Here is a 25,600-nt window from a genome sequence, read left to right on the forward strand (position 1 = left end):
AATAAATAATAATAATAATAATAATAATAATAATAATAATAATACATTTTATTTATAATGTGCTTTTCACCCAATTTTGAAAAAAAATTAAAAAAATTGGGTAAAAAGCAAATTATAAATAACATTTATTATTATTATTATTATTATTATTATTATTATTTCAAGCAGACTGTTATAATTAAAACAAAATTCTCAAATAAATACCCAAACATTTTACTAAATTAATAGAGACTTTAGATTTCATCATAACCATAAATGTCATAATTATCTTAACTTCAGAGTGATATCTTTTATTTATAACAGTTTACAACACCGAAATATAATATAATTATATTTTTATGATTATAAATAAATCCTATCAATTTAAATAAATGTTTCTGTATATTGTTATTATTATTATTATTATTATTAGATTGTAGAAAAAGTATTTTGATTGTAGAAAAAAATGTGTAAAAAGCACATTATAAATAACCTGTTATTATTATTATTGTTGTTGTTGTTGTTGTTGTTATTATTATTATTATTATTATTATTAATATTATTAATATTATTATTATTATTATTACTATTACTATTATTATTGTTGTTGTTGTTGTTGTTGTTGTTGTTGTTGTTGTTATCATTATTGTCAATGTAAATATATATTAGACTGAACATAGGCAAATCATGCTAGTTTAAAGCATGTGTTTTAATGCTCTGTATTTTATGACTTTTGTGTGCCGTGTTCTGCCCTAGTTCTGTTTGCTGAAGCTAATCATTAATTTTCTTACATGTATGTTTCCAGGCACCTTGATAATCATTCACTATGGGAGGGCAAAAGTTTTGCAGTGCGCTGTTTCAAAATCATTATGTACTCCATTCAGGTAGTCACTTATACCTGAGGTTTTAATAAAATTTCACATACAGTACAACACAAATCATGCATGTGATGTGTGTTGTGGAATACATGTTGTTAAACAGTTACTACTTGCTGGAATGTTTTATATTTTACATATTTAATACCTAAATGAACATCAGTTTCTTGATGATTTGCATCCGTACTGCAGAATGAATCTAATGTACTGCTTCCTTTCTTTCAGTCTCAGCATTCACATTTGGTGATTCAGCAGCTGTTGGGCCACTTGGATGCCAACAGTAAAACCTCAGCCAGAGTGCGTGCTGGGATAGTGGAGGTGATTGCAGAGGCGGCCGTTATAGAGGCCAGTGGATCCATAGGTAACAGATTTTCTTTAAACCACTAGAGGGAACACTATAACTATTCAATCAAGTGGTGCTCTCTCATTTAAAAGTCTAGAAATATCATATATGTACCATGTTGTTCATGTTTGTCAAATAATCTGCCGTAAATTTACATAACCCATATACTCATTTTAAAAGAATCCTTTATATTTTTGGCAGATCAATGTGTTACAGTGCATTTAAGGTATAGGTGCTGGTCATATAATTAGAATATCATCAAAAAGTGAAACTTGTATATTTTATTTATTCATTAAACACAGACTGATATATTTCAAATGTTTATTTATTTTACTTTTGATGATAATAATTGACAACTAAGGAAAATTCCTAATTCAGTATCTCAGAAAATTTGAATATTGTGAAAAGGTTCAATATTGAAGACACCTGGTGCCACACTGTAATCAGCTAAATAACTCAAAACACCTGCAAATGCCTTCAAATGGTCTCTCAGTCTAGTTCTGTTGGCTACACAATCACTAAAGTGACAGTTGTCCAAAAGATGACCATTGACCCCTTGCACAAGGAGGGCAAGACACAAAATGTCATTGCAAAAGAGGCTGGCTGTTCACAGAGCTCTGTGTCCAAGGACATTAATAAAGAGGCGAAGGGAAGGAAAAGATGTGGTAGAAAAAAGTGTACAAGCAATAGGGATAAAAGCATCCTGGAGAGGATTGTGAAACAAAACCCATTCAAAAATGTGGGGGAGATTCACAAAGAGTGGACTGCAGCTGGAGTCAGTGCTTCAAGAACCACTACGAACAGACGTATGCAAGACATGGGTTTCTCTGATGAAAGTAGTTGAATGGAATGGAATTTGTGAAATAAATCTACTTTTTGATGATATTCTAATTATATGACCAGCACCTGTATATGTTTTATCAGTATGTGCATTCAGTGGAAGTCAAACCCCCTCAATTTTGGCATTGCTATTGTAGCTACCGGATACACATGCATGGTTCCTTAATTAATTTTTTTGGCCACATGCCTCAACACTCCACAGGGCCTACAGTACTGGAGGTGTTTAATACTCTACTGAAGCAGCTCAGACTCAGTGTCGATTATGAGCTCACTGGGTCCTATGACTCTTTTGGAAACATGGGGTCTAAGGTCATTAAAGTACACGAGGAAAGGCAACTGCAAGAAGCCGTCATTAAAACTATTGGTAAGTGAAAGTATATGTTGTCACTTAATATAAATTTGTATTTGTATGGAATACTTGTTTCTTATTGGTCAGTTGTGACATCTGTCTGCCAATATGACTGTCAATCTATCTATTTCAAAATAAACCCTGAGAGGTTCACAGGACCCTGACATTAAGCAGAGGTCGTAAATGGATTTTTCAATCAACTGACTGTACATTATTATTCCTTGCACATAATTCTCCATCCAAAGGCTCATTTGCCAACACGCTGCCCACCTACCAGCGTTCAGAAGTCATGCTGTTCATCATCGGTAAAATTCCTGTGCCAGGGATGTATCCTGCTTTGGGGTCACCTAATACAGGGTGAGACAGGATCAGCACCTTGACATCAGTGTTTATTTCTCTTGCATTTTGTTAACTCACGATTCAATGCAGATTATGCTGATTAGGGTGACAAGAAAATGCAGTTTTGGATGTAATACAGGTCCATGTGTGTTTTTGTTTGTTTGTAGGATTGAAGGAAGTAGAATGATACAGATTATGCTGCTAAAATCTCTGCTGCAGGTAAGTTGGTCTCTTGTCAGTCGTGCTGCGAGCCAATTACTTCCCTGCTGATTCGTAATGTCAACAGTTGCTGATGCAGTTGAAAACGTATCTTGTGCGGCATTGAACGTCAGGACCACTCTTTGTCCTTTAGGTAACAGCGGGATTCCAGTCTACAAACATTTTGACAGCTCTGCCCACATCATTCTTGGATCCGCTTCTGTCCTTTACTTTGATGGAGGACGCAGAGATCCGCCTGCTCGTTCTTGAAATTCTCATCAGCATCATCGATCGCCATGACAACCGGCACAAATTCTCCCCTGTCAGGTTTGAGTTTATTGAAATTCTCATCACTCCCAGATCTCAATGGTTAAGCTATTTTCCTAAAAATATATGTAAACATTGTTTCCCAGGTATATATTTTGATCTTACATGATTTAAAACATTTTATTAATTTAGTAGGTTTATTCTCCTCCAAACATTAATTCATTTTTTTTTTCAAATTCCACTGAAACTTGGCGAACCCTGGTGAAGTGCATTCGGCACAGAAATACTTTTTTGACACTTTGCCTAAATTTAGCATGAGAAAACCAACTCTTAAACAGTGTTAATAAGTCACAATGCATGAAATAGCTTTTAATGTTACCCAACAAAACATTTTACAGTAAGTTTTTCCTCTGTGTATTTTCTACAGAATTATATCCGATATCTCAGTACTGATGCTGAAAGTAGACAAGTGCTCCAGACAGGATAACCTGTTCATGAAGAAACACAGCCAGAGGCTTTACCGCCACATTTATCTGGCCTGCAAAGAGGAGGGCAGCAACCAGCGACACTTTGAGTCTCTGTATACACTGCTGGGCTTGATCTGTGTAGAGCTGGCCAATGAGGAGGTGGTGGTGGATCTGATTCGACTGGCTTTGGCCTTACAAGTATTTCTTGCGTCTTTTTACATGATGAGATTAGAGATGTGCATGTCTGTGGGGTTTATATATTTTATTGCTCCTCATACAGAATTTTAAGTATGGTATTTTGGTAGTTTCTGCCATTCAGATTTTTGCTTTCATGGAGTGCCCACGATGCTTTTGAGAACATACAAAGTCATTTACAAGTTTCCCAACTAAATTATGCAAATAATTTAATAGCAGTGGCGGCCGATGACTTCACTTCAGAGTGGTGCAAATTCAAAATATGTTTGGAGTATCATATGTGTTCGGTGCGTCATTTAAACCTATGTGCATCATGCGTCATGTCAAAATGCATGCCTGTTGCCTGCTGCATATGTGTAGAAAGGGTTTATGATAAAAGAGAAGCTCACGTTCACAAAATACTCGCAAAACACTAAATTAACTCTTATTACACATGAGATTTAGCGAGTATCTGGCAAATGTGAGCCTCACTTTTATCATAAACACCTTTGAAGCGTCTGCAGCAGGCACATATTTTGACATGATGTGTGATGCACGTAGGTTCACATGAAATGCCGAACAACTGTTTTGACATGACAAGCCACACACAATCACACTTGATTCATGACGGGCTAAATACATGTAAATACATTTGATGAGTTCCCTTTCAGTCGGTCACTACGACGTCACGTCGTGACCGACGAATTGGGAACCGCTTCGCGGGTGACCTATCTGCTTCGAGAAACCTTTAAAACGCCAATGAACTTGGCATGCAGATAATTGCATCTGCCGGCGCCGCCCCGCCGCACAGGTATTTAATGAGCGGCAGGTGCAGTTATCAAATCAGCTTTTTAGCTTCGAAAGCTGGCAGACAAACACTGCTCACGAGAAGCTGCTCTTACCTCTCTGGATAGATCTCTGCGTGCTTAGTTGATTGGGCGAAGGCACCACAGCGAGGTTCGCGGAGTGTTCCACCTTTTTCACTCTCTTTTATTTGAGTGTGTGCGTTCTCCTCCCTGTGTGCTTCATCAACTACACAGCTAAAAGAGTGATTTCCCCTAAAAGAGCTGCAGTTGAACTTGTGTCTTTTTAAAGACAGCCGTTCACTGCTCACGGGCGTTAAAGCGTCTTTTTAAAGATGTCTTTTCGTCCGTGTTCGACTTCTGGATGCGGCAAATACATGGGTCCTCGCGATGGACACGATCGCTGTCTCTCATGTCTGGGTCTCCAGCATGCTGAGGCTGCTTTCGTGGGAGGGACATGCTCCGCGTGCGAGAGCCTGACTCTTGCGGATCTGCGGGGTCGTGTGGCGTTTCTCCGGGAACGCCGCCCTCCGTTGCTGATCACCGCTAAGAAGGCGGCTGTGAAGCTACGGAGAGACGACCTCCGCCTCACGGTGCTGAATCGGCAAGCTAGTTCGTCCAGCGGCTCTCAGCCACCGGATCCGCAACCATCTGAGGTTCCGATGGAGACGGAGAGCGCGCGTTCTGCGTCGCTTTCTGCCTCTGTCGGACCTCCCGAGGATTCGGTATCGGTCGTAACATCGGAGGGGGGGCCGTCATTTTCGGACGTGGATCCGGATCCTCTCCCTCCTTCGGGAAGGGCTGCGGTTCCCGATCTCGACCCGGAGATGACGGCCATGCTCGCTCGGGCTGCGGAGGCGGTCGGGTTGGAGTGGAGAGCTCCTCCCCCTCCCGTACCGTCCCGCCTAGACGACTGGTACTTTGGGGCTGCACGGGCTTCACAGTCTTCCCCACCAGTGCCTTTCTTTCCCGAGGTGCATGATGAGCTGACTCGGACGTGGAAAACCCCGTTTTCCTCCCGGAACCGTCCGCATCAGCCATCACCCCTCACCTCCCTCGATGGGGGGGCCGCTAAAGGGTATGCCGGTATCCCGACAGTGGAGCGTTCGGTAGCGATGCAGTTGTGTCCTGCCGGCGTCTCCTACTGGAAGGACCGTCCTACCCTTCCCTCACAGGCCTGCAGGCATTCGTCAGCTCTGACGGAGTCTGCATACCGGGCTTGTGGGGAGGCGGCCTCAGCCATACATGCCATGGCTTTGTTGCAGGTCCATCAGGCTAAGGCTCTGAAGGACCTGCACGAGGGAGGTCACGATTCGGCGGTCTTTAAAGACCTACGTGCGGCTACGGATCTGGCGCTACGTGCGACCAAGACCACCGCACAAGCCGTCGGTCGTGCTATGTCCACCTTGGTGGTCCAGGAGCGCCACCTCTGGCTGTGCCTTGCGGACATGCGGGATGCCGATAAAACCCGGCTTTTAAATGCCCCGGTGTCCCAGGCCGGCCTGTTCGGCGAGGCGGTGGAAGACTTCGCACAACAGGTCTCCGCCACCCAGAAACAGACTGAGGCCCTTGCCAACATCATGCCACGTCGAAAGAAACCAACACCTGCCCCGTCGACGTCGGCACCTCAGTCTGCCCCTCGCCGAGGGCGTCCTGCGGCGACGGCCGCCTCCGTTCCTCATCGGGGCCGTCCTAGGAAGCGAGGAACCGGCCGTCAGCAGCCCGCCCCGCCCGCTCAGCCCGCTAAGCCTGGTGGAAAGCATAAATCTAAGCGGCCCTGAGACGGGCGACCTGGAGGTGGAGGGGATCGCTCTTCGGGAGATGGTGAACGCACCACTCCCCCCCCCGGAGGAGGACCGGGTGGGGAATCCTTGGTTTTCTTTAATTTCCGTTCCGCCGGCTTTTCAGCCGGCACCCACAGAACCACAAAAAGAGCGAATTCCTTTTCCTCCTCCAGGTCTTCAGAGGCAGCCGGGTGTGACGGATGGGCTCATAACCCTACGTCCTCCCTCTCCTCTCTCGCCAGCGGATGTGTCGAGCGCACCGAGACATCTTCATCAGAGTCTTCCCCGCGCAGCCATCCGTCAGCGGACTCAGGTGAGTGCTCATTCACACAATACACATATCAACGCAGCCCAAGAGAGCGCGTCATCGAGCACCGCTGTTCCGCTCGCCGCGGGTACTACGATTGTGCCGTTAATTCCCCTCGCTCGGTATCTGGAAGCTTGGCAGCAACTTCCCAGTCCGTCGCGTTGGCTTTTACGCACGATCCGTCTCGGCTATGCGATACAATTCGCCCGGCGACCTCCCAAATTTACGAGCATTCATTTCACTGTAGTGAAACCCGCAGATGCGCACGTATTACGTGCAGAGATTGCTGTCTTATTGGCGAAAGACGCGATCGAGCCGGTTCCTCCAGCCGAGATGAGGGCAGGTTTTTACAGCCCTTACTTTATTGTACCCAAGAAAAGCGGCGGGTTGCGACCGATCCTGGATCTGCGCGTTCTGAATCGAGCACTTCACAAGATGCCGTTCAAAATGCTTACGCAGAAGAGTATATTTCAATGCATTCGCCCACAGGATTGGTTTGCAGCCATCGACCTGAAGGACGCGTACTTTCATGTCTCAATACTTCCCCGACACAGGCCGTTTCTCCGCTTTGCGTTCGAGGGTCGAGCATATCAGTACAAAGTCTTACCGTTCGGGCTCTCTCTCTCTCCCCGCGTCTTCACGAAAGTCGCAGAAGGGGCTTTGAAGCCCCTCAGAGAGAGCGGTGTTCGCATTTTGGCATATCTCGACGATTGGCTCATTATAGCACAGTCGCGTCAAATGCTTTGCACTCATCTAGATCGGGTGCTCAAACACCTCGTCCGTCTCGGTCTTCAGGTCAACCGAGAAAAGAGCAAACTGTGCCCTACACAGAAGATTTCTTTTCTCGGCATGGAATTGGATTCGGTCAATCTTACAGCACGTCTCACGGAGGCGCACGTCCAGTCGATTCTGGCTTGCTTGAATACGTTCTCGGGCAAGACTGCGGTCCCTCTGAAACAATTTCAGAAATTACTGGGGCATATGGCAGCAGCCGCGGCTGTAACACCGCTCGGTTTGCTACATATGAGACCGCTTCAGCATTGGCTTCACGACCGAGTCCCGAGGAGAGCGTGGCTCACCGGCTTTCACCGTGTCACGATCACACCGAAATGCCGTCTCACTTTCTCCCCATGGTCAGACCCAACTTTTCTCAGGGCGGGGGTGCCACTGAGACAGGTCTCCAGACATGCAATAGTATGCACAGATGCCTCCAACACGGGGTGGGGAGCCACGTACGGCGAGCTTGCAGCTTCAGGAGTGTGGACATCACCCCAGCTGCACTGGCACATAAATTGCCGAGAACTGTGGGCTGTATATCTTGCGCTCGTCCGCTTCAGCAGCGAGTTGAGAGGCAAAGATGTGTTAGTTCGCACAGACAACATTGCGACTGTTGCGTATATCAATCGCCAAGGCGGAGTGCGCTCTCGTCACATGTCGCATCTCGCCCGCCATCTCCTCTTTTGGAGTCAGAAGAATCTGAGGTCTCTTCGTGCCATTCACATCCCGGGGTCGCTCAACGCAGCGGCAGACGCGCTTTCTCGAGCAGCGCGCCCCGGCGAGTGGCGACTCCACCCTCAGTCGGTCCAGCTGATTTGGAGACGTTTCGGCAGAGCGCAGATAGATCTGTTTGCATCTCCAGAAACAACCCACTGTCGCCTATTCTATTCACTGAACGAGGGAACACTCGGCGTGGATGCATTGGCACACAGCTGGCCGAGAGGTCTTCGCAAATACGCATTTCCCCCAGTGAGCCTCATTGCGCAAATATTGTGCAAAGTCAGGGAGGACGGGGAGAAAATTATTTTAGTTGCTCCATATTGGGCCACCAGGAGTTGGTTTCCAGAGCTCACTCTCCTCGCGACAGCCCCTCCCTGGAGGATTCCCCTGAAGAGGGACCTTCTGTCTCAAGAAGGGGGCACATTATGGCACCCCCGTCCCGATCTGTGGAACCTCCATGTGTGGTCTCTGGACGGGGCGCGGAGGTTCTAGGTGATTTACCCCAGGCGGTATCTAACACCATAGCTGCAGCGCGAGCGCCGTCTACGAGACAGGCGTATATGCTGAAATGGAACCTGTTTGTTGTGTGGTGTACCTCTCAACGAGAGGACCCCCGAGAATGCTCGATCAGTATTGTGCTTTCATATCTCCAGCACCGCTTGGAGAAGAGGCTGTCACCATCTACTATTAAAGTAGATATCGCGGCAATATCCGCGCATCACGCACCCATAGACGGTAGATCTGTAGGTCAGCACGATCTGGTCATTAGGTTTTTAAGAGGTGCGCGGACGCTGAATCCTTCGCGCCCTCCCTCTATTCCTCCGTGGGACTTGTCCATGGTGCTGAAAGCCCTTCAGCACTGCCCTTTCGAGCCTCTGCTGACGGTGAGCATCAAGTTTCTCACTATGAAAACTTTGACGCTCCTCGCACTGGCTTCTATTAAAAGGGTAGGGGATCTTCATGCATTTTCGGTCAACGATTCGTGCCTTCAGTTCGGGCCGGCTGAATCCAGCGTTACACTGAGACCCCGGCCGGGCTACGTGCCTAAAATTCCCACCACTCCCTTTAGAGATCAGGTGGTGAATTTACAAGCGCTGCCTTCGCAGGCAGACCCAGCCATGGCTTTGTTATGTCCTGTTCGTGCACTACGTGTGTATGTGGATCGTACTCAAAGCTTTCGGACCTCAGAACAGCTCTTTGTCTGCTATGGTGGTCAGCAGAAAGGGAAAGCTGTCACTAAACAGAGGATGTCTCATTGGATTGTAGACACAATCGCCCTGGCGTATGAGAAACAGGGCATTTCTTGCCCTTTTAGTTTGAGAGCCCATTCAACCAGAAGCGTGGCTTCATCTTGGGCTTTGGCTCGTGGTTCCTCACTTTCAGATATTTGTAGAGCTGCTGGCTGGGCGACACCTAATACGTTCACTAGATTTTACAGTGTTCGTGTTGAGCCGGTATCCTCTCGAGTTCTCTCGTCAGATCAGTGAGAACATCGAGGAACGGCTCCTGTGTCGGCTTGGTGCCTTTCTTTTTGGTGCTGCGCAAAAACCGCACCATTATGGAAGGCCATCAAGGCAAAAACGTTACAAAAAATGTTTTTTGTCTTCTCCACCGCTTGGTGGCCGATGTTGCGGAGCATCGGCTGCCAGCCTCTCACTAGATGTATCCTTGACTATCTGGGTGAGGCTAGCGCCCACATTGCGCCCCCTAGTGGTTTCTTTGTGAAGTATTTCCGTGGAAAGTTTCTGATTTACCATGTTTCCCTTAGCGGAGTTCGTCCCGCGCCTCTCTAGTGTTGCTAAGAGAGTGTATTTTTTATAGACCTCGTGTCTTTTTGTCCATCACCTTAGTGGTAGACCCCTAGAGGGTTTTCTTTCCGCAGCGATCTTAGTCCCGCCTGACGAGTTCGCTTCCCAGTTCGCCTAGTCACTATCGTGGGTTAAGGAACAAGTAGTGACCGGCCTCTGCTTCAACCCCTTTTCCGTTCCCTTAAAGAGGAGAGTCGGAGGGTTTACGCAGGCACTGGAAGGGTCAGCTTCAGTGGCGCTTTGGTAGGGATTCCCAATTCGTCGGTCACGACGTGACGTCGTAGTGACCGACTGAAAGGGAACGTCTCGGTTACATATGTAACCCTCGTTCCCTGAAGGAAGGGAACGGAGACGTCACGTCCCGTCGCCACAGTTTGCTGTTCCACTGCTGATATCGGCCGGACATTTTTCCTTCTGGCCAGCTTTCTCAGCAAAAAATAGCTGATTTGATAACTGCACCTGCCGCTCATTAAATACCTGTGCGGCGGGGCGGCGCCGGCAGATGCAATTATCTGCATGCCAAGTTCATTGGCGTTTTAAAGGTTTCTCGAAGCAGATAGGTCACCCGCGAAGCGGTTCCCAATTCGTCGGTCACGACGTGACGTCTCCGTTCCCTTCCTTCAGGGAACGAGGGTTACATATGTAACCGAGACGTTTTGCATCATGCGCCCTTGAAAAATAAGTCACCGGTCGCCAATTAAAACAATTTCTCTAGTGGTGTTTGACCTATAATATCTCCCTGTATTTGCATAAGTATAGAATAATTTAAAAATACATACCTGGTGCCAAGTTATTACATTTTTGCAAAGTTTATAGCCATAATGTTTGTTTGTTTGTTTGTTTGTTATTCTTAACGCTATTCCGTCTATGGCTATATTTATGGCAAAACTGGTTAATCCATACACAAGTTAATCCATACACACGTTGGGGAAGGGGCAATTTGGCATCTCCAATTCACCATGGCTCGAACCGGGTACCTTCTTGCTACCCACTGTGCCACCTCTATAGCCACAATGAACTCCTAAATTGTTGCCAACACATTATAAATGCTTTAAAACCTTACATTGCCTTTAATTATTAGAGATTCACTTTATATGTATTCTAGTGCTGGGCAAAGATTAATCGCATACAAAATAAAAGTGTTTTTTTGTATATTGCAATATATAAGTGTGTGGTGTGTGTGATTATTATGTATATATAAATACACATACATTCATGTATGTATTTAAGAAACATTTACATGTGTATAAATATTTATTTATATTTTTATATATTTAGGGATGCACGATACTGATACTGGTATCGGGTATCGGCCTTGTTACCACATTTTCTAAAGTTCTCGTACTCATTAAAAGTCCCCCGATACCAAGGGATCGATACCACGGTCTGAGAAATGTCTATGTTTGAGTGGCGTGTAAGGGGTTAATGCCTCTTGTGTTGTCCAAAGAGGCAGAGTTTACAACAAACTGGAAAACTAGTCCCTTGTTTTTTTGTTAAATTATATGACTAAAGCTGTTACCTGTAAATTTAAATCATGTTTTTTATTAAGTACTCTGTATCAGTATCGGCAAGTACTGAAATGCAAGTACTCGTACTCATACTCCAAAAAAGTGGTATCGGTGCATCCCTATATATATTCTATATGATATATAAATGTAAAAAATTATATATAAATTAAATATTTTTGAAATGAATATATGTATGTGTGTGGTTAAATATACATAATAATTACGCACATATATTATGCCAAAAATCATTTTTATTTTGTATGCGATTAATCACTATTAATCTTTGTCCAGCACTAGAATTGACTGAAAATATTCATTGTACCTTGTGAACAGATCATAAAGCTGTCTGTCAGTCTGCATTAAACTAAACAATACGGCTAAGCTTCCAGTGACGTCTTCTCTTCCTCAGGATCTGGCCTTGATTGAAGAAGCGCTTCCTGTGTATAACCGCTGTGCCATCCACGCTCTATCAGCTGCATACCTGAACCTCATCAGCCAGCTGACAACTGTGCCCACTTTCTGTCAGCACGTCCATGAGGTCAGACACCATATACAGATGAAAACATACCTTCATCACATGACATAACTGAAAAGAGGATAGATAGCATTTGCTATGAAAAAAAAAACATACGAAAAGGACCAACAGTTTAAAAAGGTTGATTGTAGGAGCAAATAATGTCAAATATCTTGTAAATGAATCATTTATGTATTTGGTACATAGACGCTTTTTATCCAAAGCGATTTTTGATAAAAACATGATGGAAAATGCCACAGATACAGCAGTGTCCGGGTGAATATATGTGTTGTCTTTTTCCACAGGTAATTGAATCAAGAAGGAAGCTGCTTCCTTTACTGCTACCAGAGGATGTGCTTGTTGAACCCTCAAAGTAAACAACAATAATTGTCATTAACAAATAAACACTATTTACATCACAGTCAGACTGCATAATTTTTTAAGCATTGTACCGTTGTGTTAAGGAACATACAGTTTTGACTCATTCATGTTTGTATTCTCCTACATTACACGATCATCCTGAGTTCATGTTTGGCTATGATGTACTGAGCTGATAGTTTAGAAGCCCCTTGGATTTACAGTTGGCTCTCTTTCTCTCTCTTAGCATCCCAGAGAAGCTGGAGAAGGTGGAGGGTGAGGTGCTGTTTGTGCAGTCTAAGATAGCAGAGATGCTGGGCGGCTCTGGATACAACACAGAGAGACTGGCCGCTCCATATATCCCCCAGATCACAGGTCTGACCTTCAGCCTGACTTTAAAGTCACAATGAAATCAAAACTGACTAATCTTATTTTTAATGTTACATTGCAGTGTTTACGATAAACAATTTAGCTGTGTGGGTCATTATATATTTTTTAATTCATGTGTCCTTCCTGTGTATAACAGGCTGCTCAGTAATGTGATTTTTTTATATGACTTTTAAAACACAGATGAAGACAGGTTGTCTAAGAGGAAGAGTATTGGAGACACTGTCTCTCTGCAGTTAGAGATGGAGTCAAGACCAAGTCCAGAAAAAGAGCAGGTATGAGAGGGAAACACCACCGATTTTTAATATTTTACTATGTTCTTATCTCAACTTAGACAAATTAATACATACCTATATTTTTTCAATGCGTGCACCTAATCTTTGTACAGTGCATTGTGAATGTGTTAGCATTTAGCCTAGCCCCATACATTCCTTAGGATCCAAACAGGGATGAATTTAGAAGCCACCAAACACTTCCATGTTTTCCTTATTTAAAGACTGTTACACGAGTAAGTATGGTGGCACAAAATAAAACGTGGCGATTTTTTAAGCGGATAAAAAATGAGAACTATATTGTATGGCGGAAGAGCACTTAGTTTGCAGCACTTCGACCTCGGCGCGTAGTAACATCATCACTCCTGCCTACTCCTCCTCTCGCTTAAACTTTCGTCATTATTACTGTGCCTGAGGTCGAAGTTCTGCAAACTAAGTGCTCTTCCACCATACAATATAGTTCTCATATTTTGTCCGCTTAGACAGGGGCGCTGTTAAGGATTTTGGGCCCCATGAAAAGAATCTTGACAGGGCCCCCAACACAGCTGAGACTTTTTCATATTAATTTACATAACATTATGGTATTTTGACTACTAATGGGGTGAGAAAATTTTACTTGAATTAAGTGTTTAAAAGACATTTCACATTTTTTTTCTCACCCCATTGGCAGATAATTTTGATTGTTTAAGGACAATTTTACTTAAATTGTATATTAATTTGTCTTAAAACTAGACTTATTTACTTAGGTAATTTTGCTCATCAAGAAAAAGCATCTTAATAAGATATTTCTACTGAAAACAAGACAAAAAAATACTAAGTAAGAAAGTTATTTTTTGCAGTGTTTTACTAATAAATATTTTTTTAAGCACCACAATTTTGGGGGCTTCTCTGGGCCCCCTCTTACTCGTGGGCTCCGAGAATCGTCATTGTTTACCCCCTCTTTACAGCACCCCTACACTTAGAAAATTGGCACGTTTTATTTTGTGCCACCATAATTACTAGGGTAACTCCACATGTAACAATCTTTAAATGGGGAAAACATGGAAGTGTTTGGTGGCTTCTAAAGGAAGCCATCCTAAGGAATGAATGGGGCTAGGCTAAATGCTAACATATTCACAACGCGCTGTGAAAAAAGATGAAGTGCATGCATTGAAAAAAGATAGTATGTATTAATTTGTCTAAGTTGAGGTAAGAACATAGTAAAATATTTACCTTTAACTTGAAATGAAAAACCCTCGTGTTGTAACCAACCTGTATTAATTTCTTTGTTCTGCTGAGCACAACACAAAGGAAGATATTTTATTTTATGTTTGTAACCAAACCGTTTTTGAGCACCACTGGCTTCCATAGTAGTTTTTTTGGAAGCCAGTGGTGCTCCTGTTTCCTACTTCATTACAAATATCTTCCTTTGTGTTTAGCAGAAGAAATTTATACAGATTTGCTTATACTTTATACTTCCTACTTATAAGTACTAATCTGTGATTGGTGTCTTTACAGAGATCCACAGCTGAGCAGATAACATTTGAAACTCTCAAACAAGCCATGGGTAAGTGTTTAAGTGAATGAGACTGGCTATATATTTGTTTTTCTATTTACTGTACAATATATCTGTAGATGTATAAAGCTTTGAAAACTAATGGTACAGTCCTGCCAAATAAAGTACCATCACATTGAAAAAATGGCATATATGTGTTTGTATGTTTAGCAGATAGTGAAAATGTGGAGGAGCTGGAGAGAGAGCGCAGGAGGCAGGTGGTAGAAAGGTTTCAAACCGCTCCATTTGAGGAGATCGCCGCCCACTGTGGTGCCAGAGTAAGTCTATACTGTATATGCTGACTGATAGCAATATTAAAAAAAAATACAATGTTTGTTATATTTTGATATCAATAAACATTAGTTTGTTAATAGCAATACAATTATATGAAATAAACACAGATTGTAACATTTTTTTATACATACATTTATATTCATTGTAACAGTAACAAAATCTCTTTCTAGTCTTCCCTGCTGCAGACTAAACTCAACCAAATCTTTGAAATCACAATCAGGTACGTAACATTGAACAGTTGTTTTATATACCAGCTATTCTCAACATTCAAATGTGCATGAAAGGCATTGTACATAAAAAACATAGACAGAAAGATGATAGATGGTTACTCTAAGGCAGGGGTTTTTAAACGTTTTTGTCAGCCGAACCCCCTTTCCCTAAAATATTAACTTGAGATACCCCCTGAGATTTTAAGTATATATTTAAATAATTTAATAACACATTTGCATATTTAACTTTATTTAAATGTGTATTTTATTTATTTTTCATCCAAGTTTTATCAATAGTATTTAACGTAGTTATTGTTGTTGTTATTTTCTTCATCTGGTAATTTTTTTGTGTTGTGTGATGTCACATGACATGCATATTAATTATTAAACAAATTAAATTTATCTTTTGTTAGCAAAAATCTACTTAATTAAAAAGTGTTTTATTTGGATTTTTCAATTTTAAATAATTTATTTGCATCTTATAATTTAATAGGAAGTAATTAAAGAAATTTTTTCCTCAACTCACAAACCCCCTGCAATTCCCTCACGAACCACTAGGGGTTTGGAAAACCCTGCTCTAAGGGTATGTTTACACACTACCCTATCTCAAAGGCAAGTCGTGTTATAGTCATGAAATATTTGCTTAATTTATTCATGTTATTGACATGACCGTCGTTTTTTTTTCCTGCCATGAGCATGAATGTCTTTTTCGTGTCAGTCAGCACGAATTTCTATCAATAGTTTTTCATGTCTGTGGCACAACTTTCTTTATCAACATTTTATATATATATATATATATATATATATATATATATATATATATATATATATATATATATATATATATATATATATATATATATATATATATATATATATATATATATATATATATTTCCTTTATTTATTTGAAAGGGACAATGCACATCAATCAACATTTTTTGTATGCACTCAAAATGTAAATGCGCCAGAGTTAGCTAAAGAGCTATTTTTCATCTGCAGTCCCTTGGCAGGTCAACACAGTATCATAGTACAAAAATACATAAAAACCACAAAACAAAATAACCACTAAGTAGATAGATAATAAGTAATACAAAAATGGGCAGTAAAATAAGATTAACTATCAATGATTGCAGTTTTGAGAGTTTTTAATCCATTTTTGTTTTCTTATTGTTTTTTCCCTTTTTAAATCATTGTCGCATGGGGTTGGGGTTAGATTTGGGGTTTGGGTTAGGTTGTAATTTTATATATTGGTTTCTACATGTTTTTCTTTCACTTTCAAAACTATTTTCGCTTGGGGTTGGGGTTAGAGTTGGGGTTTGGATGGGTCAGGATGTCTGAAATGTAACAGAAAGTCATTCTAACCTCAACCCCAAGTGACAATGGTAATAAAATAGGAAAAACTATGAGAAAATACAATATAAATTGGTACAATAAAGAAGGCGTGCCACAGACATGAAAAACAATTTATAGACATTCGTGCTTCTGGAAAATCATGTCAATGACACAAATAAATTAATCAAATATTTTGTGACTATAACACGACTTGCCGTGAGATTGGGTTGTTACACAACAACAATGTACTAAAAACAGAAAAGTTTTGTTTGCATTTTCGCTTACGGATGACAACGTTGTCAAAAGCGATCCCCTTTCACACATATCTGTGAAAACGATGGCTGTTTTTGGTTGGAATAGGTGTTGTGTAAACCTAGCTTACTGCTTGTACCCATGTGTAAATAATACTAACATACACTATTTGCATTTTATTTATTTACTATTATATATAAAATGTGTAATGAAAGGGCATAATAAAGGATTAAATATACTTTACATCAGTGGTGTAGTGATGCCTGGAGAGGTGGGTATACTCTTAATTTATGCCCCTGTTCAGAAAATGTCACAGGTCAGTTGACTCTCTCTCTCTCTCTGTTTGACAGGCCTCCTCCAAGTCCGTCTGGCTCTGTCGGGAATGGCCGGAGTCGCTCCATACCAGTCTATGAAATGAAGTTTCCAGACCTCTGTGTGTACTGAGAGAGGGTAGAGCCACATACAAACACTCTCTACATCTCACTAATGCCATTTCTTTATAATGTCCAGGTGTGACTCAAAATATACATTAGAAGTCTAAATTAAACATGAAAAACACATGCAAAAGGATTGAATGTTTCTGTATACTATCAAACCTCTGATAGGATACATTACAGAATGAGGTTTTCATCTTTATTAATTTGTCTATTAAATACCCCAGGTTATTGTGTACTGTAAATGTGCATCCAGAGCCAGTGATTGGTGGATTCCTGTACAAGTAAAGCTGCCTTAAATTTTTTATCTTAAGTTAGGATGTATAAGAACATCCTGGGTGTGTCTACAGAAACTGTGTTTTTCGATGTGTCCATTGTTTAAATGACCTTAGTCGTCGTTCGTTAGCTTGCATGTTTCAAACTTCTTTATATGCTGCAATAACATCTGTATTTGAAGCAATAATGAATGACATTGGAAATAAAAAATTGTGAGGGATTAATCATTAAAATGTAAATATAATGTTTCCAGCGCGATCACATTGCAGTATCGCGGTCTGAATGAAACTTGTGCAAGAACACACTGTGTGCAGGAGTGTTCCCTTTCAGTCGGTCACTACGACGTCACGTCGTGACCGACGAATTGGGAACTCGCTTAGAGAGACCAATCTGCTTCGAATACTACTAAAACGCCAATGAACTTGGCATTGAGATATTTGCATAATGCTGGCGCCGCCCCGCCAGGTGCGTATATAAGCAGCAGGTGCAAATAAGGAAATTAGCTTTTTATCGCTTCGAAAGCCGGCAGTATCTGCTACTGAGAAGCTACTCTACTCTGGTGGGATTCGATTGCTGAAGTTGGTTGGACTAGCAGTACCACAGCGGACGCTTCGCTTAATTCCACGACTCTACATCTTTATTTTGTTTTGAGTTTAGTGTGTGCGTTGCCTTCCTGTGCGCTCATCAACTAAGCATCTGAGTGAATTTCCCTAAAAGAGTGATACGAGAGAGCTTTGTGCCTTGTTAAAGGCAGCCACTCTCTCGTATATCCGGACATCAGCGTCCTTTTCAGGATGGCTTTTCGTCCGTGCGATCTTGGGTGCGGCAAATACATGGGTCCGAAGGACGGTCACGAGCGTTGTCTTTCGTGTTTGGGCATCGAGCACGCAGAGGCAGCGTTCGCTGGGGGTAAGTGTTCTCACTGCGAGAACATGTCCCTTGTGGATTTGCGCAGACGGTTGTCTTTCCTCCGGGAAAAACGCAACCCTCGTCATGCGAGTGCTGAACGCCGCCACGGTGCGGCTGTGAAGCTCTCAAAGGACGACCTGCGCATCACTGTGCTGAGCCGAGCGGGGGATTCGTCCTCAGGCTCTCAGCCTCCTCATCCACAGCCGGTTGATGTGCCGATGGAGACTTCAGCGTCGTGTTCTACGATGTCTCTAGAATCCATCGTGCCGCCCTCCGGGTCCACCGACGCCGCAGCATCCGAGGGTGGGCCTCCTCCCCCTGACGTGGACCCCGACGCCCTTCCTCCCTCTGGTCGGGTTGGGACGCCGGAGTTCGATCCAGAGATGGTGGCCGTGCTCGCTCGAGCGGCGGAGACCGTAGGGTTAGAGTGGGTTCCCCCCCCTCAGCCCGAACCGTCCCGCCTGGATGATTGGTTCTTTGGAGCTGCCCGGGTTTCACAACCCTCTCCACCGGTGCCTTTCTTCCCCGAGGTGCACGAGGAGCTGACTAGAACCTGGAAGTCGCCGTTTTCCACGAGATTACGGCCGTTTCAGCCCTCCCCCCTCACCTCCCTCACCAGCGGAGCCGCTAAGGGTTATACGGGGATCCCTCCCGTGGAGCGTGCTGTCGCGATGCAGCTGTGTCCGGCACACGCTCCCTCTTGGAAGGACCGCCCAACCCTCCCCTCTCGTGCCTGCAGACAGTCCTCCGGTTTAACGGGCGCTGCCCACCAGGCATGTGGAGAGGCGGCCTCAGCCCTGCACGCAATGGCGTTGCTGCAGGTTCACCAAGCCAAAGCCTTGAGGGATCTGCACGAGGGAGGACACGACTCGCCTGTCCTTTCGGAGCTCCGGGCTGCCACTGACCTGGCTCTTCGCGCTACGAAGGTGACAGCGCAGGCGATTGGTCGTGCCATGTCCACGATGGTGGTCCAGGAACGCCACTTATGGCTATGTCTGGCTGACATGTCGGATGCGGAGAAGAACAAGTTCTTGGACGCTCCAGTGTCGCAGGCTGGCCTCTTCGGTGAGTCGGTGGAGTCTTTTGCCCAGCAGTTCTCCGCCGCCCAGAAGCAGACAGAGGCGATCGCACAGATCATGCCCCGGCGCAAGCGACCTGCATCTCGCCCTCCAGCGCCGGCGGGCCCGTCTGCTCCTCGCCGAGGGCGCCCTGCGGCGGCTGCCTCCGCCCCCCCCACTAGAACATCTTCCAGGCCACGGAGGGGGAACAGCCGTCGACAGCCCGCCCCGCCCGCCCCACCCGCTTCCCGTGGTAAACGGAAATCGAAGCGGCCCTGAGACGGGCGACCTGGATTTGGATGGGATCACTCTACGGGAGACGGTGATGGCATCGCTCCCTCCACCGGTAGAGGGCCGGGTGGAGAATCTTTGGTTTCCTTTTGTTTCTGTTCCGCCGGCTTCTCAGCCGGCACCCACAAAACCACAAAAAGAGTGCATTCCTATTCCTTCTCCAGGTCTTCAGAGGATCGAGAGAGATGTGAGCGGGCATTCACATGCTCTTCCTCCCTCTCCTCTATCGCCAGCGGGTGTTCTGAGGAGTTCCAGCTCTCCGCTGAGGAGACGGGACCACCAGCACCCTCCTCGGAGTCTGTGCTCTCCGCTGAGGAGACCAGACGACCGTCACCCTCAGCGGGCTCAGGTCAGTGTCACACACACACATACTGTAGATACTTATGCTGTCCCAGCAGACGTACCGGCAGTACCACCTGTCCCGCTCAGCCGCCCCACCGCGGGTACCTCGACAGTGCCGTTAATTCCCCTCGTACGGTCCCTGGGGGCGTGGCTTCAGCTTCCCAGCCCGTCTCGTTGGGTTTTACGCACTGTTCGCCTCGGTTACGAAATTCAATTCATCCGGCACACACCCAAATTCTCGGGCATTCGTTTCACCACGGTGAAAGCGTCCGATGCACACGTACTGCGTGCAGAGGTCGAAGTCCTGCTGGCGAAGGACGCGATCGAGCCGGTCCCTCCAACCGAGATGAGATCGGGCTTCTACAGCCCGTATTTTATAGTACCCAAAAAAGGCGGTGGGTTGCGACCGATCTTGGATTTGCGCGTTCTGAACAAATCTCTGCAGAAGAGGTCCTTCAGGATGATAACACCGAAGCAAATATTCAATTCAATTCGCCCCCAAGATTGGTTTGCGGCAATAGACCTGAAAGACGCGTACTTTCATGTGTCCATAATCCCTCGTCACAGACCGTTTCTCCGGTTTGCATTCGAGGGACGGGCATACCAGTACAAAGTTTTACCGTTCGGGCTATCCCTCTCTCCCCGTGTGTTCACGAAAGTAGTGGAGGCGGCGTTAAAACCCCTCAGAGAGAGCGGCGTTCGCATATTGGCTTACCTCGACGATTGGCTTATAATAGCGCATTCTCGACGGACGCTGTGCGAGCACAGAGATTTAACGCTTCGGCATCTCGCCCGTTTGGGTCTTCGGGTCAACTGGGAAAAGAGCAAACTCTGCCCCACGCAGAGGATCTCTTTTCTCGGGATGGAACTGGACTCGATCGATTTATCGGCGCGTTTGACAGAAGAGCGCGTCCAGTCAATTCTGACTTGCCTCGGTTCATTCCGAGCTCCTGGGGCATATGGCTGCAGCAGCGGCCGTGACACCGCTCGGACTGCTCCATATGAGACCGCTTCAGCGTTGGCTTCACGATCGAGTCCCGAGGAGAGCGTGGCGCGCCGGCATCCATCGTGTAACCATTACACCTGCGTGTCGCCTAACATTCCCCCCGTGGTCGGACCCCGCGTTTCTCAGGTCCGGTGTATCCATGAGACAGATCGCTCAGCATGCTGTTGTACACACAGATGCGCCCGACACGGGCTGGGGTGCCACGTACGACGAGCTTACGGCTTCAGGGGTGTGGACAGCACCCCAGTTGCACTGGCATATCAATTGCCGAGAGTTGTGGGCAGTATATCTGGGACTTGTACGCTTCGCTACGGAGCTGCGAGGGAAGGATGTACTAGTACGCACCGACAACACTGCGACCGTTGCGTATATCAACCGTCAAGGCGGTTTGCGCTCCCGTCACCTGTCGCATCTCGCTCGTCATCTCCTCCTCTGGAGTCAGAAGCATCTGAGGTCCCTTCGTGCCATTCACATTCCGGGCTCGCTCAATACAGCAGCGGACGCGCTTTCTCGAGCTGCGCGCCTTGGCGAATGGCGACTCCACCCCCAGACGGTCCAGCTAATTTGGAAGAAGTTCGGTCGTGCGCAGATAGATCTGTTTGCGTCGCCGGACGATACCCACTGTCGCCTATTTTATTCACTAACCGAGGGCAGCCTCGGCGTGGACGCATTGGCACACAGCTGGCCTCGGGGGATGCGCAAATACGCATTCCCCCCAGTGAGCTTAATCGCACAGACACTGTGCAAGGTCAGGCAGGACGAGGAGAGCCTTTTACTGATCGCCCCATATTGGTCGAGCAAGAATTGGTTTCCAGAGTTAATGCTCCTCGCGACAGCCCCTCCCTGGCGGATTCCCCTGAGGAAGGACCTTCTTTCTCAAGGAGGGGGCACATTATGGCACCCGCGCCCCGACCTGTGGGATCTCCATGTGTGGTCGTTGAGCGCGCGCAAGGTTTAGGTGATTTACCGCAAGCGGTATCTAACACAATCAACGCGGCACGAGCTCCGTCTACGAGACGGGCTTACGCGTTTAAATGGAACCTTTTCGTCACCTGGTGCTCTTTGCAACGCGAGGACCCCAGAGAATGCCCTATTAACACCGTGCTTTTATATCTTCAACATAGGTTAGACGGTAGGCTGTCACCCTCCACCATTAAAGTTGATATCGCTGCTATTTCTGCTCATCACTCACTTATTAACGGCAGAACAGTTGGCCAGCATGATTTGGTTGTTAGATTTCTAAGAGGCGCTCGTAGGCTAAACCCCTCGCGCCCTCCTTCTATTCCTCCCTGGGACCTGTCCATGGTGCTGAAAGCCCTTCAGGCCCCCCCGTTCGAGCCTTTGCAGTCTGTGAGTCTGAAGCTTTTATCAATGAAAGCTCTGACCCTGCTAGCATTGGCCTCAGTGAAGAGAGTAGGGGATTTACATGCATTCTCTGTTGACGACTCGTGCCTTCAGTTTGGTCCTGCTGCCTCAAGCGTAACATTGAGGCCCAGACCAGGCTACGTGCCCAAAGTTCCCACTACTCCTTTCAGAGATCAAGTGGTGAGCTTGCAAGCGCTGCCTCTGGAGGACGCAGACCCAACCATGGCTTTGTTGTGCCCCGTACGCGCACTGCGACTCTACGTGGATCGCACGCAAAGCCTCAGGACCTCAGACCAGCTCTTTGTTTGTTATGGTGGCCAGCAGAAAGGGAAAGCTGTCACTAAGCAGAGGATGTCTCATTGGATAGTTGATACTATCGCCCTGGCTTATAATCTTCAGGGTATTCCTTGCCCCTTTAATTTGAGAGCGCACTCCACACGGAGTGTTGCCTCATCTTGGGCTTTAGCTCGTGGTTCCTCGCTAACAGACATCTGTAGAGCTGCTGGTTGGGCGACACCTAATACGTTCATTAGATTTTACAGTGTTCGTATTGAGCCTGTATCCTCTCGTGTTCTTTCCTCACCAGGGGGAGCACGGAGAACAGTCTCACAGGTCGGCTTGCAGCCTCCAACTGATGCTTCATAACTGTGTCAGTATGGAAGGCCTTCAGAACAAAAATGCGTAATGGTTTGAATTGTTCTTCCTCCGCTGCCTTGACAGCCTTTGTTGCGGAGCATTGGCTGTCAGCCTTTCACTAGCTGTATCCTCGCGAACCTACGTGTCTGGCTCGGGCTCCACATTGTGTCCCACCGGGTTCCTTTGTGAGTATTTTTCCGTGGGGTTAATCCTACCAGCCCACGTTTCCCTTAGCAGAGCACTGCTTTGCTTACACAGCCACGGCTGTCTTTATTCCTCAACTACGGTTGACTTTCGCCCACCATTTACCCTTAAGACGGGTGGTGGCTTCCGCAGCGTTCCTATCCCGCTCAGGTAGGGCGCTTCCCAGTCGCTGGCACTTCTGTGGGGTTAAAGGAACATCTAGTGCCCGGCCTTCTGCCTTAAACCTACCTCCTCCTCCTTAAATGGAACCGGAGGGCTTTTACGCAGTCACTGGAAGAGGTCAGCCCCTAGTGGCGTTTTGATAGGGATTCCCAATTCGTCGGTCACGACGTGACGTCGTAGTGACCGACTGAAAGGGAACGTCTCGGTTACGGATGTAACCCTCGTTCCCTGAAGGAGGGAACGGAGACGTCACGTCCCGTCGCCACAGGTGCTGCCACCTGCTGTTACGGCCGGTCACACTTTCCGGCTTTCTCAGCGAAAAAGAAGCTAATTTCCTTATTTGCACCTGCTGCTTATATACGCACCTGGCGGGGCGGCGCCAGCATTATGCAAATATCTCAATGCCAAGTTCATTGGCGTTTTAGTAGTATTCGAAGCAGATTGGTCTCTCTAAGCGAGTTCCCAATTCGTCGGTCACGACGTGACGTCTCCGTTCCCTCCTTCAGGGAACGAGGGTTACATCCGTAACCGAGACGTTTTTTTTGTAGTCCCTTTAAGGAAAGTCATCCCACTCGGCCATATTTGCAATGCCTCAGGGCAACCATTTGAGTCGTGTGTGAATCTGGACCACAAAACCAGGTTTAAGTCGCACGGGTATATTTGTAGCAATAGCCACCACTATTCTTTTATGCCAAAAATCATTAAGATATTAAGTTAAGATCATGTTCCATAAAGATATTTTGTAAATTTCCTACTGTAAATATATCAAAACTTTATTTTTGTGAGTGGATGCAGTTGCTAAGCACTTAATTTGGACAACTTTAAAGGTTAAATTCAATTTTCTCAATATTTTGATTTTTTTTGCACCCTTAGATTTTTACATTTGAGTTGCATCTCAGCCAAATATTATCCTTTCAAACCAACACATCAATAGAAGGCTTATTTATTCAACTTGTAGATGATGTATAAATCTCAATTTAAAAAAAACAAACACTTGTGGTTTTGTGGTCCAGGGTCACATGTAAGACCAAGTCATGTCAACTTGATTCAAGGAAGACTCACTAAGGTCATAATAAAACCACATATTTCTGATAAATAAGAAAATAGGAAAATGATGCACTCCTGTTAGATGTAAAAAAGCCTTTAATCAAAAAATGGCTACATGCCAATGCGTTTCAACTAAACAGTTTTCATCAGGGCATCAAATTTCTGATCAACTATTAAATGCCACATCAACTGTACTGTACCATAAATTCAATTTCTTAAGCTCAAATTTAAATTTTGCTAATCAATTTAACCAGGACTGTAAAAAGATGGACGTTGTGTCTCCATAGACTTCCTCTGTAAAAACAATGAAGCCAAAATATCTCAAAAATCGCCACTGATATCTTTAGTCCGTGCATGGGCCCCACCACCCATTATCCTATTTGACTCAATCTCTTAAACCCAACTTATTAGAAAAACAAACACCTAGGGCCCTATTTTAGCGATCTTAGCTCATGGTCTAAAGCGCACAGCACACAGTCTAAAAGGGCGTGTCCGAATCCACTTTTGCTAATTTACCAACAGGAAAAATGGTTTGTGCACCTAGTGCACTGTCTAAAAGGGTTGTTCCTATTCTCGTAATGAGTAATGGGTGTGTTTTGGGTGTAACGTGCAATAAACCAATGAGAGGCCCATCTCTTATCCCCTTAAAAAGCCAGTAGCGCTTGTGCCATGTCGATTTCCTATTTAGATGGCGGAATTTGTAAACTGAAAAACTAAGCGAAGGAAGAAGACCACCAGTTTAAGACTGATGTTAAAAACTGTATTTGGTTTTATTTGTATTGAAATTGTAATTTTTTTACTAAAATCTTTGGTTCTTTTTAAAAGTTTTCTTTCAGTCATGGAAGTAAAAATAGCAGGCTTTAATTGCTGTAAATGTATGGATAGCCTAGATGATCAGTGTAATCTCAAAAAATAATTTACAAATGTACAAGAAAAGGTTTGTACTGTATAAATACTTTATTTGTAACAAACAGGAGATAAAGAATTTATAAACGTTTGGAGAGACGAAACGTTTCAGCACTCGGACAGCAACGTGAGTGTTTTGAAAAACATTACTTTAAAAGGGTTCTCATCTCACCATATCCACAGGTACAAAGTCATCATATACAATAAATCCGTAGGGAAGCATTAAAAAAAAAAACATTTTAGATGCAATATTTGCATTTGTTTAAAGCAAA

The 25,600-nt window shown here is 44.9% G+C and overlaps 1 protein-coding gene across 3 annotated transcripts in view; it reads left to right on the forward strand.

Annotated features, from left to right (window-relative positions):
• The window catches only part of efr3ba (EFR3 homolog Ba (S. cerevisiae)), a 30,561-nt gene extending 12,844 nt beyond the window's left edge, over nucleotides 1-17,717 (forward strand). For 2 of the 3 annotated variants that reach the window (XM_065288419.2, XM_065288421.2), the window contains exons 8-22: nucleotides 785-863; nucleotides 1,080-1,215; nucleotides 2,240-2,401; nucleotides 2,632-2,743; nucleotides 2,893-2,944; nucleotides 3,078-3,250; nucleotides 3,618-3,855; nucleotides 11,948-12,076; nucleotides 12,358-12,425; nucleotides 12,657-12,784; nucleotides 12,980-13,071; nucleotides 14,566-14,614; nucleotides 14,774-14,880; nucleotides 15,067-15,116; nucleotides 17,043-17,717. In XM_065288419.2, coding sequence (XP_065144491.1) covers nucleotides 785-863; nucleotides 1,080-1,215; nucleotides 2,240-2,401; nucleotides 2,632-2,743; nucleotides 2,893-2,944; nucleotides 3,078-3,250; nucleotides 3,618-3,855; nucleotides 11,948-12,076; nucleotides 12,358-12,425; nucleotides 12,657-12,784; nucleotides 12,980-13,071; nucleotides 14,566-14,614; nucleotides 14,774-14,880; nucleotides 15,067-15,116; nucleotides 17,043-17,136 — 1,669 coding nt within the window. In that variant the 3' untranslated portion in view covers nucleotides 17,137-17,717. The remainder of the gene's footprint in view (nucleotides 1-784; nucleotides 864-1,079; nucleotides 1,216-2,239; nucleotides 2,402-2,631; nucleotides 2,744-2,892; nucleotides 2,945-3,077; nucleotides 3,251-3,617; nucleotides 3,856-11,947; nucleotides 12,077-12,357; nucleotides 12,426-12,656; nucleotides 12,785-12,979; nucleotides 13,072-14,565; nucleotides 14,615-14,773; nucleotides 14,881-15,066; nucleotides 15,117-17,042) is intronic. The other variant, XM_065288420.2, reaches the window with a different exon arrangement.
• Nucleotides 17,718-25,600: the final 7,883 nt, after the last annotated feature.

Source organism: Paramisgurnus dabryanus, chromosome 17, assembly GCF_030506205.2.
Source record: "Paramisgurnus dabryanus chromosome 17, PD_genome_1.1, whole genome shotgun sequence".
Lineage (NCBI taxonomy): Eukaryota > Metazoa > Chordata > Actinopteri > Cypriniformes > Cobitidae > Paramisgurnus > Paramisgurnus dabryanus.